The sequence below is a fragment of the Pezoporus flaviventris genome, unplaced genomic scaffold (assembly GCF_033815535.1).
Source record: "Pezoporus flaviventris isolate CSIRO_AGI_PZ_B2104156 unplaced genomic scaffold, CSIRO_AGI_Pfla_v1 ptg000067l, whole genome shotgun sequence".
Lineage (NCBI taxonomy): Eukaryota > Metazoa > Chordata > Aves > Psittaciformes > Psittacidae > Pezoporus > Pezoporus flaviventris.
In genome coordinates, this window is record NW_026892615.1 from 471,785 (window position 1) to 484,658 (window position 12,874).

General features: G+C 44.8%; 1 protein-coding gene across 1 annotated transcript in view; it reads left to right on the plus strand.

Moving 5' to 3' along the window:
• The window catches only part of ZFHX3 (zinc finger homeobox 3), a 153,264-nt gene that overhangs the window by 55,123 nt on the left and 85,267 nt on the right, over positions 1 to 12,874 (plus strand). The window contains exon 3 of the mRNA XM_061471762.1: positions 2,652 to 3,148. Within this exon, the coding sequence (XP_061327746.1) occupies positions 2,652 to 3,148 (497 nt within the window). The remainder of the gene's footprint in view (positions 1 to 2,651; positions 3,149 to 12,874) is intronic.

The following is a 12,874-nucleotide window of genomic DNA, read 5'->3' on the forward strand; positions in this document are numbered from 1 at the left end:
AGCAGCTGCTGGTCACATGCATGTGCTGCCCAGTGTTTGACCATCACAGAACTTTGGGGTGGGAGTTGGTGCAGGACAGACCCTCTGCTCCTCAAGTGTGGTAGATGCTGGCTGTAGTCACTCTACATTGTTTTTTTGGTGCTGAGAATCTTTGCACAGTACCTTGAGAAAGTACGTGAAGAAAAATATGCCACTTCATCTGCTTTCCTCTGAACTAATTCCTCGTCACTGCACTCTGCCCTCCCTAACCTTGTCCATCCATTGATGCGGTTATTACTGATGCACTCCATTACTGGTTCATTGGTCTTATGCATGTTCTCCTCTCCTTCACCTATTCATAGTGCAGCTTATTATTAGTCCAGAAGGACATGAAAGCCATGAGAGCGCGACAACACAAGATACTAAAAAAATAAAAAAGAAAACGGAGGAACTCAAGTGACTATAAATTAATTAGAATTTCCCACCCACCCCACCCCCATGATGTCCCAGCTTGCATCTTTAGGAGGTCAAGGACACAATCTGTTTAGTGTATTTTCAATGGCTCCAAGTTGCCAACAGATGTAGTAGACACTCATCTGTAATATGGCTTACATTGTATAAAGTTAGTGTTGGTGGCGGTGGGTTTCTTGGAAGGCTCCCTACTGGAGCTAATGGCATCTCTTCACTGAAGCACAGGGCACTTGGCATTACAGAAACTGGGAGGATTTGAACAAAAGCCTCCTAAAGTGCATGACAAGGCCTTGAGTGTACATGAGCTTGCCTGGGGAGTGATTTATGAATGGTACACTTGACAGTTGCAAATCTCAAGATGAGGATTATGGAGGGAGGCCCTTCCCATGTCAGTAAGCACTTGACACAAGCTCAGCTCATTAGACTTGTACACACACCATGAACTTTGCTAGAAGTGAAGCAGTTTTTCACATTTTTACACTTCAGTCCAAAACTGGATTTAAGTAGACTATTAATAATTCAGAAGAGTCTGCCTTTGAGTTTTTACTGCATGATGTGTTCAAGAGAGACTGATTTAAAGAGAGAATTTCAGGATAGATGCCAAAAGGGATGCTTTGAAAAGTCACTATGATTAGGAGACATGGACCGTAGCAGGCAAGTGGTGGGTTCCCTGCTCTTCAGGTATTTAGTGAGCAGGAACGGAAGGTATAATTCTGCCGTGGCAGGGAGGAATAGAGCAGATCAAGAAAAAAGATCATTGGCTGCTTTCATGGAAAGACAGGTTCCTGGCAGTGTGTGTAGATGGGATTTTCCTTCTGCAGCCAGTGCTTCTCTGTGTGATCACAGGATCTGCTTGATGACAGTGAGGTGCTATTCCTGTAATAAACTCAGCATTGAGGTTGCCTTGTAAGCTGTAGTTCATCCTGATCAGGACTGTTACGAGCATTGTGGTGTTGCATTTCTGCAGGAAAGATAGTTGGGCATACACTGCCCAAAGCTGTGGTCTGCACCAGCTGTGATTCTCTGCTTTCGGAAAGGTTAATACAGTTCTGCTTGAACTTTGAGTCTTCTGCATGTTGGCTTCTCAGCAAACAAGATGAAACAGAGAAAGCTGTAAATTAAAAGGAAGTTAAAATACCTCATTTTGATTGACTGAGTAACTGTTGACCTAAAGTTTCCTTTAATAAGGTTGTTAAGCTGAGCTATGACGTAAGATCAAGGTAAAATACCAGCAAGCTTCAGGAAGAGCATAAATGTCTTAAAAACGGAAATGGAGAGCAAGGTGAAGCAAAGGTCCTAAGAAGAAGCTGGTGGTTGGTTGGTCTCTGTGCTTTGGCATGAAAAGTTGTTAGAAAAAGGTCTCTGTGTCCACATCTTCAGAGTGCTGATGTAAATAAGAGCTTGCTGCATTCATTTACTGTAAGTGAATAGACTTCAGTTCATGGTTTGAAGGGTAGGTCTGACACTTAGTAAGCATCCTGCTGGCTTTCCTTGACATGCTCTTGCACTCTCGTTAATAGTGGTTGTCTTTTCCTTGGGCATACAGAGCGTCTGTTAACACTATTTTTAGAAGTCTGTGCACCATTTTGAACTGTTGGGCAAGAGGTGAGATCTAATAATAACAGGAGTGGCACTTTCCTGGTTGTTTTTTTAACTGCCACATTCTGTTACCTACTTGTGACGGCAGTGTGCTGACCAAGCTGCAGTACTCCCACCATTTGGACCAGGGGCTCTTGACTGTTTTTATTTGGCAGGTACTATGCTCTGGCACTGTGTGAGGTAACAGTTCTTGCTTCTCTAGGTAGGCAAGAAAAAAACAAAGTGTTATGCTGTTCGTGAAATGGCCATGGAGGCTTCAGCGTGCTATTAAGAAATTCTATGGCCTCCAAAACTCTGTCGGGTTTTTCTTGCCGTTTTCAGGGGCAGAGGGTTGGATACTTCTTCAGTGGGTGGGTAGCGAGAGCTAACATGGTCCCTTCCCAGCCTTACATGCTGGTTGTGCTTGCTTTTTTATTTGCATACAGTACTGACCAGCAGCACAGAGGAGTAGGCAAAAGGAATGGTGTGCTTAGCTCTTGCTGTGTGTTTGATGGGTGCAAGAGTTGCACCGAGAGCAGTGTGTGTTCTACTGTGTGCTTCTCTTCAGGCAACTAAAGAATTCAGCTTTTCTGACCTCTTTCTCTCCTTTTTCCTTCATGCAGTGGGTGGAGAGATCCCCCTGGACATGCGGTTAGGTGGTGGACAGCTGGTGTCTGAGGAGTTAATGAACCTGGGTGAGAGTTTCACACAAACAAATGACCCATCGCTGAAGCTGTTCCAGTGTGCTGTGTGCAACAAGTTCACTACAGATAATTTGGACATGCTGGGCCTCCACATGAATGTGGAGCGTAGCCTCCCTGAAGATGAGTGGAAGGCAGTGATGGGGGACTCGTACCAGTGCAAGTTGTGCCGCTACAACACACAGCTCAAGGCAAACTTTCAACTCCACTGTAAGACAGACAAGCATGTGCAGAAATACCAGCTGGTAGCACATATCAAGGAGGGTGGAAAGGCCAATGAATGGAGGCTGAAGTGTGTGGCCATTGGGAATCCGGTACACCTGAAATGCAATGCGTGCGACTACTACACCAACAGTCTAGAGAAGCTGCGTCTTCACACAGTGAACTCGAGGCATGAGGCCAGCCTGAAGCTGTATAAGGTAAGGGTTGGCTTTGCTTCATCTTCCTTCATTGCCCGAGTGCTGGAACAAAGGAAAATCTATTTGAACAGCAGTGGGTTGTAATCCTTTGGAGATGAGTTGCTCAGATCTCTCAAGCAAAACCCAGTCTCATTTGCATGGTGCAACAGTTCAGCCTGCATTCTGGTATCAGATGTGGTGCTTAAAGCCTTAGGCCAATGAGTATTCATGTCAAGGTGCCTTAATGGAGGTTTGTATGTCTTCTAGCACTGCATATAAATGATACTTCAGCACAGAAATTCAACAGTCACTGCTGAAAACATTACGTGAGGCAGTGTTTGCCACACTTTTGTTGGCTTTCTTCCATGAGGCAGTCTGTTAACCCATCCAAGATTCTCCACGAGCAGTTGGATGCTTTTGCTGCCATCGGAGAAGTGTGTTCATCCTGGCATGAAGAAAGCTGGGTGGATGGAGAAGGGAGGGGTGGAGGAAGAAGGCCACTGTCTCTGTTCTTTTATGTTCTGTATACATTAATGTTGCGATCAGCAAAGGGTTGGCAGGCTGGAAAAGGGAGAAGGCTCAAAGAAAAGCCTGTATAAACGTGCATGTACTTGACTGTGTGTGTGTACAGAGATTTGGAGGCACTGCAGGTTTCCATCTGTGGCAGGATTTGGCCTGTGACTACCATCTTGTTTTCTTTCCTCTTCCGCCCGTTTTCATTTGGTGTCTTTTTTATAACCATCATCCCTTTCCTGACTTGTTTCTCTCACTCATAACCCCTTCCCCTCACTGGCCTGAGCCCTGTGGGCTGTAACCCAAGAGGAGCTCCGGATACAGTAAATAGTCCTTTCACTCGTGCAGCAAAATTGCTGCAGACGTTCCTATTGATTTTCACTGGACTTAAAGCTTCACCTTTTTCTCTAATCATCCCATAATGGCTTTACTATGAACAATCAGGTACGAACTGCCATAAATCTAAGCAGCCGCATACCTTCCCTTCACACATGCTATCCCGCTTATTGTCTCCTCATTTCTCTCAGGGTTGTTTTTAATTGTTTCTGTCCTCATCCTTTTCTTCCTAATTTTTTGTTTCTGTCCTCATCCTTTTCTTCCTAATTTTTTGTTTCTGTCCTCATCCTTTTCTTCCTAATTTCCCCCAAATGTGGTGCCATTTTTCATATAGAAGTATATATACATAAACAGACTGTATTTTGTACTTCTAAATTATTTCTTTGAATATTTTCTTTATGTAAGGGGAATTTAAAACTTGACATTGAACTGCTGGTGCAGTAGCCCACCCATGTCACAGTGCACGCAGATGTCAAAACTCCTGGATTTTCCCTAGAAATGAGCAGTTCCACAAAATTCAGAGAGGAAGCAGACAGCCAGGAGCATCGTTGAGGGTTTGCTTTGAACTATGGTAGTTGGACCTGCCTAGAGTTGATGGGGAGGTGCTCTGAGGCAGATTCGGTTTTTGCCGAGCTCTCTGTCGAGGTCAAGAGTGTTGTGTGATTGCTGTTACCATCTTCAGCTGGGATCCGACATAAAACAGCAGAGACTGGCTCTAAAAATGGTCAGATTTACACATAAACCTCTGCTCTCAGATGTGCAGGAGACCTGAGAGAGTAAATCAGCTTGGACATGGGCAGGATAGTCCTAGTGAGCCTTTAAAAAGCCAGCTGAGGAACTGAATCTCTTCTGTCTGTGGAATTCAGTCTGAGGTGCAGATGAGTTGTTCAAAAGCTCTGTTATGAGTTTTAACATATGTTATTGTTCTCTTAAATACGCATTGCAGACGTTTAAAAATTGTTTGTATAGACCCCTCACCTACAGTGGTTTCTGCTGGGAAAGAAGCAGCTGGGGCTCCGAGGAAGGGTGGGGAACAAAGTGAGACCTGGGGACAGCCATAGATGCTTGTAAAGAAGATTCCTGAAATGCTTTCCTCATGCAGGCAAGAGGAGTTGTCACATTTCAGGTTTGTAAGAGACCTGGGCAGTTCTCAGCTGCTACAGCCTTGTGTTGCTTCTGACACAAAAGCTGTGAAACGCTAGATGGAGAATAACACACTTCAGAGTCATGAAGTCTGCTGAATGGTCCATGTATTTGCTTGCTGACATGTTTATAGAAAACCTTTAGCAGGGGATAGTGGATGGCTGGATTCACGGTGTCTCACTCCAGCACAGCTAGAATCAGTGTTTGAAAATACTGGAAAAAACTTTCTCTGGATCAAGCAAGCATCAGTGCAGTTCTTGCAGTCTTCAGAGGGGTTGTAACGCCATGTCTCTCTTGATAGCTGAAAAGATGCAGCGGCGGTGGGGGTAGTTCACAGAACGGTTTCTCTTCTCTCAGGCCTTGGTGTGGTCTGCAGTAAATTGAGATTGATTGGATGTTATTTTTCCTCTTGCTAATGTAATCCATTAGCCTGGCACATGCATAATCAGTTTAGAGCACAGTTAACTGGATGTAATCGAGTTCTTCCCTGCCTGCTGGAGAAAATCCTCTCCAGATGCTGCTGGGTGAGAGCGCATTCTGGGCTTATCACACACAATCCTCCTTATTCTGCCTTTTTGCCATTTTACTCATAAATCACATGTTACTGGCTGCTTGCATTGCCGAAGAGCCACTTCTTTAGTGCTACTTGCTGCCAAAAAATGTGATCTGGAGACACTGTTAGCCTGTAGTCTGGTGAACCTTTTAGTCTCTCCTGCAATGCTTCAGTGCCGGATGAGGAGGTCTGGTCTTCTGCTGCCATCTTCATCCTGCACATGGCAATAGCTTTCATCAGACCTCTTCCATGTCCGTGATGAGGGGGCATGGATGCTGCAGTGGGGGCCTTGCTTACGACAAGAAGCTGGTAGGGTCTGGTAATCCTTCCTTTCTTCTTATGTTTTCCCAAATCCCTACTGTCTCCCTAAAATCCTGCAGCTAAACTGAAAATCCTGTCATTTATCTGGGGAATGTGGCACTTGTGCCTCTCACCATGTGCTTATCTGCTCCCTGTGGCTGGTGGCTTCTGTATTCTGAGAGGCTACCTGGAAAGCAAGAGTACCATTGTAAACATGAGTGCTCAAGTTTTTGAGGTGAATGTACTGGCTTGAGGTAGATGATAGGTTTGAGGAGCCTTTGTTTCTTATCTAGCACAGCTTGGTGAGCACAGTGAGCGTGGGGCTCAGCTGCACTGGCTGTAAGCAGGGAGGCAGAGACTGTGCAAACTCTTGACAAGTGGAAGCTTACTGTAACAGAAGCTAAGTCTTGTCTCCTCATGATGGCAGAAGACTAGACCAGACTTGCAGCAGAGCAGCGTTCCATACATCTGGAATAGGGCAGGCACTAGTTCCCGGCATCTATTGCACAGGTGGAATTTCCAGAAGGAATTAATCTGCTTGAGCAAGAGCCAAGTTTGGACATTTCCTACAACTTCCTGAAACTCTTTAGTTCAAAACCTGTAATTCAGAAGAAGTTTAAACAAAGAACTGCTGAAGAAACACACTGCTGGCCAGACTGCCAAATGAGTGTGTTCAATGAGTTCATTCAGTGTCTTCCTTTTCAGTCTTTCCAAGTGCTGAGTTAACTTTTTTAGGGGATAGGCAGTCTGAAGGAGAGGATTTGGGTTACGTGATTTGGATTACCCTGCATAGAGGTTCTTTGTTAACTGGGAGATGTAGAGTGTGCAGGAAAACGACTTCTTAATGCTAGTATTCGGGATACTGGTGGTAATGAAGCTGTGTGGATCTATGCTGACTTGGAAAGAAGCAAAGATGACCTGTGAGAAGGTGAACAGGAGGTGCAGCTGCAAACCCAGCGGAAGGTGGTGGGAGTTCCTGGTTCACTAAGGGGTGTGTGTCTCACCTTCCCTCTCCCACAGGCACAGCAGGAGCACATGTTTCCTGAGAGCAGCAGGGCTGAGCTGGAGGAACTGCAGCAAGACGCTGCTCTGGGGTTTGGGAGCCAAGCTTTGCAGTTAGTACAATACATGAGAGAGACCAAAACCAAAAGTGTATGTGCTGTGCGGTGTTAATCGAAGAGCTGATGGGCCTGTTGGTCTTGAATGAAGCTACTGATCAAATAGGCAATTGAGAAAGCCGGTGGAAACAAAAGTAACACCAACGACACTGCAGAACATGGAGGAGTTGGGGTGAGAGTGTGCATTAACTGCTTGACTCCAGTAAAACACTGTACAATCCTTGGCAGTGATTTACATTACACAATTAAGAGCATTCAAGGCTGTATTACCAGTTACCAGACCTGGATGGAAGCTGTGATGTGCAGGAGGAAATTCAACAGCTTGCAGTGTAGAAAGTGCAATAGGAGACTCTTTTTTAGCTACCACCTTGCAAATAGTAGAGCATCGTGATAGCAGGGGATGCAGTGACTGAACTTCAAGAGGCTTGAAGTGTCACCATGAAGAAACTTGTTACAAAATCCCCCAAAATTTTTAATCCTAGATGATGCATGTAATATTGTATGAGATGTAGTTACTATAATACTCTGAAGTTAAAACTACATGAAAATGGGTGAGCTACTGTTAGAGAAATCAAAAGGGTGTGATGTGTGCAGATCACAGAGGATTTTCTTAAAAATGCAGTAGGTGCTTGTATTAAATGTATACTATGGATGAGAACAGGTTGAAAACAAAGTGCGGGGGAGACTCTGCCAAAGTCCACAGAAAGTCCAACATGATTAAATAGAAAAGTATTTCAAGAGGAGGTAGAAAAACAAAAAGGGAAGGATCACAGTATGGGCAGGGGAGGGAGGAATGAATTCTTCTCACCAGCTTTCCAGAGAAGAACTGAAGAAATCCTTGTAACATAGGATAAATCCAAGAGATGGTCTCAGACAGAGGTACCAATGAGGCAGAAGTCACTGGGGTTTCCAGGGCTCTTCACTTAAGGGCTCTGCAGGAACCTGCACGTGAAATGGCAGACTCCTCACAGTAATGTGCGCTGAGCTGAAACTGCAAAGCAGTAAGTCAGCAAATTGATAGAAACTGTAATGGGAAGAGTCTTAGTAGGCATATAGATTAGAAAGGGGAGGACAGACTTGGGTAAGAGAAGGTTCTTCAGCACTGCTGGTTTCTTGAAGCTGTCAGCCAGCCCACAGGCAGGTTCACACAGGCAGTGGGCTTCCCAGTGTCTTTTCAAAACAAATTGAAAACTGTACTATAAAGAAGTAAAAATATGTAGACTATTAGATGTAAAGCTGAATGACAGTTGCAGAAGAACTTTGTAACACTAAGTGCTTTCACAGGAGATGATAGATGAAATTCAGTGTCAAGCAGTGTTGGAGGGATGGAGGGCAGACAGCCCTGGTGGGGATATCTGGGCTTTTCTTCCTGCTGCCCTATCATGCAAAAAAAAAAAAAAAAAGGAAATTAAAAAGCAGGTTTAAATTTGCTCTTCCTGCAAGTGAGACATGGAGTCATTCCCAGTCTCTTTGAAAACATTAACTCAGTGAACAGTGGCAAGCAGGGTAAAACATGGGAGCTGTGTAAATCCTTGATTTGCCTGATTGTTGAATATTGTGTTCCATTTAGCTCACTTTAGGAAGGATTAACAACAGTAGATGAGGCCCAGAGAAAGTGGTAGAGATGAGAACTAGCTGGAGTAACTTGCGTGAAGGCAGCAGACTTTGAAGTTAGCTTGACGCACAGATCCAGAACAGGAGGTGAACAGGTAGCAGTCACTTTTTTTGTACAGCATATTATGAACCTGTGAATCTTGTTACCATTGGATGTTGCAGAGAGTGGGCATACAGACGGACTGAAAAAGGAGCAGGATGGATAGCACGTCAGTGTTCATTAGGTGGTCATTGGGATGCAAGCTCCAGCTCAGGAAACTCAAATAGCAGGTAGCTGGAAGCTTTGGTTATGTACTAGGAACGGATTGTTCTAGGTGTGCCCTGTTACCTTTCGCTAATTTCCCTGCTAGTGGGAATTGCTGGTTTGTTAAAATGTGGTTTCTGTTCCTTTCTGGATTGTTGAGCTAAGAATGCTATCATTCTTCAGCAAGGTATTGATGGGAGTCACCTAATGCCAGTACTTGGCTGACAGTAGGTGTTTCCTGTAGGACTTAAGTGTAGGAAAGCTCTGTGTTTTGTCAGGTTATAGCTTTTAAACAGGCATCTTGGGTTTTCAAACTTTAAAAAGAAAAAAAAAAAAAGGCTTAAAATTAGTGGCATCAGCGAGAAGCAAATAAAAGGAATTCTTGGCTTTTGGCTCCAAAATACAAGAGAGTAAAGGGGAAAGTGTTTTGATTTTTCTTCCCTCAGTGGTTTTTAATCAGGCTACCGTAAGTTTGGACAGCTCTCTGCACTGGCCATGCCTCTGCAGCTGCTGGTAGAGGTCTTCTCCTGTCACACAGAGGGTGGCAGGAAGCCCCGGCCACTGTCAGCACGTGGTGGCTCCACCGTCACCCACGGGTCCCAGCCCACCCTCAGCCTCCAGACCCTGTGGTGGTGTATAGAGCCCAGCTCAGCATTGCTGGAGCTACGAGTGGGTGCCGTGATTCAGCTTTCAAATACCCGAGTGATTGAATGTAGGCAAAAGGAAACATGTCTGAGGTTTGATTTTATCAAAAACTTCCATCAGTCTGTGCCTTTTGAGGTTCTTAGGATGAAGTTGCCCGCAAAGAGTCTGTTGTGCTTGTTACAGAGGATTTAGAGCTGTATTAACCTTTGATTTACTCACTGACTGCCTTCTGTGTGTTTTGGGTTTATTTTCGCAAGTTTATCTTTTGAACTATTGATGCAGCATCAGAGCTCTGAATTACACTCATGAGTAACATGAATTGTGCCAGAAGCCTGGTTAAATTACAGAGCATAATGGACTTTCAGCCGATTTCCTACAAGGTCTTAAGCTAAAATTCCAGTGGCAGCTTTACTTAAGTCTCCCCACAAAGTTGTTTTTAAAGCTGGATTTTGAAACCTTTAATTCAAATCTGCCGTCCTCTAGTCTTGGTGAACTCATAATAAAAGATGTGCTTATGAACTGAAGTGGTTTTGAGGGCTAGAGTGTGCTTAGATCTGGGTTGAGCTTTGAACCTTGCTGTACCCATTGCTGAAGAAACTTTGTGAGGTACTCCCTGGTCTGCCCACACCCTGGGTGTGATTGGAGGGGGACTGGTGCTGGATCTTGTGCCTAGCTCAGCTCCCTGGCCCCAGCAGCACCTCTCGCAGGCTCTGTGCCTGTGCTCCTCCTTCTTTCAGGATGAAAGAAATTCAATCAGTGCTTTGCTCTTCCACAAAACTGTTTTTCACAGTACAGTCAACTACAGGAGGAATGAGCCCCTACGATCTGGTTCTACTTTTGCATCCTGTTGGGATTTCCAAGTATTTTAATGCAAAAAACACTCACTATCCATTTAACCGTTTCAGAAAACTCCCTCTTGGGACTGTGTGTTTCTCTGAGTGTCAGATTGCTCCATCACAGCAGCCTGGCACAACAGTTTTTACCTTCCTTGAGGTATTTAATAATGAAATATGTTAATACAGGATCACAAAAATTACATTTTGTACTGCTTTTTGAAAGAGTTGAGATCAGAACTGTGGAGACACACAGCACTGCTTGCTCTGTGTTTCGTTTGTGAACTTTAGTCATTTAGATTCTTAAAACAGTTTTCCAGTACTGAGCCATGTGCAACCAACAGCTTAGTGGAGAAACCACCATGTAAAAGCAACTTGAATAACAAATAAGAAAGACTGCAACTGGCACAGGAGCAAGTGATGGCCACAGCAGGAGCTAGGGGTTAGCCAAACCATGCAGCTAAAAGCTCTCTGTCAAACAGGATTTAGAGTTCAAAAATATTTGTGAGAATGGGTAAAAAACTCCAAATAAACAAACAAAAGCCAAGAAAAATAACCAAACAGCCAAAAAGCACCTTGACAAGCTTTTATCCTGATCTGCAGCAGTCCCTTGTGAGCAACCACAGGTACTTTGGGCTTGGTTTCACTCTCATTCACCAGGATGTGTGGGCTCATGGGGACAGGCTGAGCACTGGTGAGTAAGAAGGGACTTGCAAAGCTGCCCCAGACCTCAGCCATTCTCTCACAGTGAGATGTCATTGCTTCAATGAGGCATCAGTGTGAATTTTGTATGACCTTTCGCCATGCGTGGGGCCAGGTTTGTATGTCTGTATGGTTCAGGTTTTTTATCCCAGTAATTTTTTTGATCATGTGGATGAATGTGTAAATTTCAAAGCCAGATTTTTTCCATTTTGGGTGATGCTTGTTATACAGTCTTCCAGGATGAGGAGAAGGTGGTTATGGTCATCATTCTGACATAGGGCCATTGAATGGCAGAAACTCTAGCAGACCCTGCTGTGGTGGTGTAGGCTGTTGGGTACCTGCTGTTGCCCTGTACAGACGCAGAAGGTTGCTGCTCTCAGAGGAGAGTGTGGAGGGTGAGTATGTGAGGACAAGTGGGTAGGGCTGGAAGAAGCCTGGGTGTAGGAGTGATGGAGTGAGTGGGGAGAAGAGACGTGGGGGTGTTTTGTACGAAGCTGAAGCTGGTGAGTGGAGTTGCAGTGCAGGGCTTGTGTGCCCCTGCTTGCTGGTGTCTGCTGAAGACCTGTGCTCGAAGTGGTTCCCCCACTGATGATCCTGTGCTCCCATCTGGGCTATCGTGTTTCTCTTTGGATAGTATTCCTGGAAGACCTAGGAAATGCTCTTCATTCCTTTTCCTGGTTGGGTTTTCAGCACTGTGGGTAACAGTCCTGGCAGGTAACTGCAGTGCAGCTGCAGGCTCTTTATGACGAGCTTATTAAATAATGGATGGCCATTCATTAACATCCATCTCTATCAGTGGCTTGATTTGCAAGCTGGGAAGGAGCCATGAGGTGCTTTCCCCAACCTACTCCGTGTGATGTGGTGTGAACTGCTGATTTCTATTAGGCTGTGCTAGTGCAGCCAGGCTGCATGGCACTTTGTCATCCTCTCTCCTGAGATAACGGAGCCATTTCTGTATAGAGTTTTGTAACAGTTAAAGTCCCCAAAATTACTGTGGAAGCAGCATGGGAGGTCCTATGTTTGCTATCTCCTAGGGAATTCATTAAATCACAATAAATAATGTATGCATAATACATAACCTAATACCATAATGTTATTTTGGTCCTACTTGCCAGTCCTAAAAATCCTGGCCTCACACTGTAATGTGTGCAGTCAAGTTCTGCAGTTCAAATTAGGCAATACATTACAGTTGCACAACAGGTTCTCTCAAAGTTGTGCCTTTTGGTATGGTTGGACAAGCTCCGGTAAACTCTATTGCAGCACTTTGAAGATACTTGTCTCCAGGTTATTTTGCCTCCCTGCCAAAGACTGCTCCCCACACTGCAGAGCCACTGCTGGGGCATGTAGCACAGGGAGCTCTGGGCCCACAGGGCTGCAGTGAGACAGTGGCAGTGTTTAAGATGGTAGGTGGATATTTACCACAAAGCTTCGTGATACCAGTTTGCCCCTCACTACCTCCCAGGACCACTGCTGGGACACAGCCAGCCAGTGTGCTGCTGATGTGTTAGGAGGAGCAGGCTCCAGATCACATGGCTCTGGCAAGGACTTGATGTGTATCCAGAGTAAAGATAATAATCTGGTCTTAGAGTCAGCTGATTTTTTTGGACTGCTGATCATCATTCTCAAAACCTGCCTTCTCACTACCTGATTTTGAACCCTTCCTGTTGCCATGAGCTGTGAAAAATTAGCGGTATGGATGTTGTGGTACAATATGGAAAAGCTGCTGGGATCAACTTGTACTGCAAA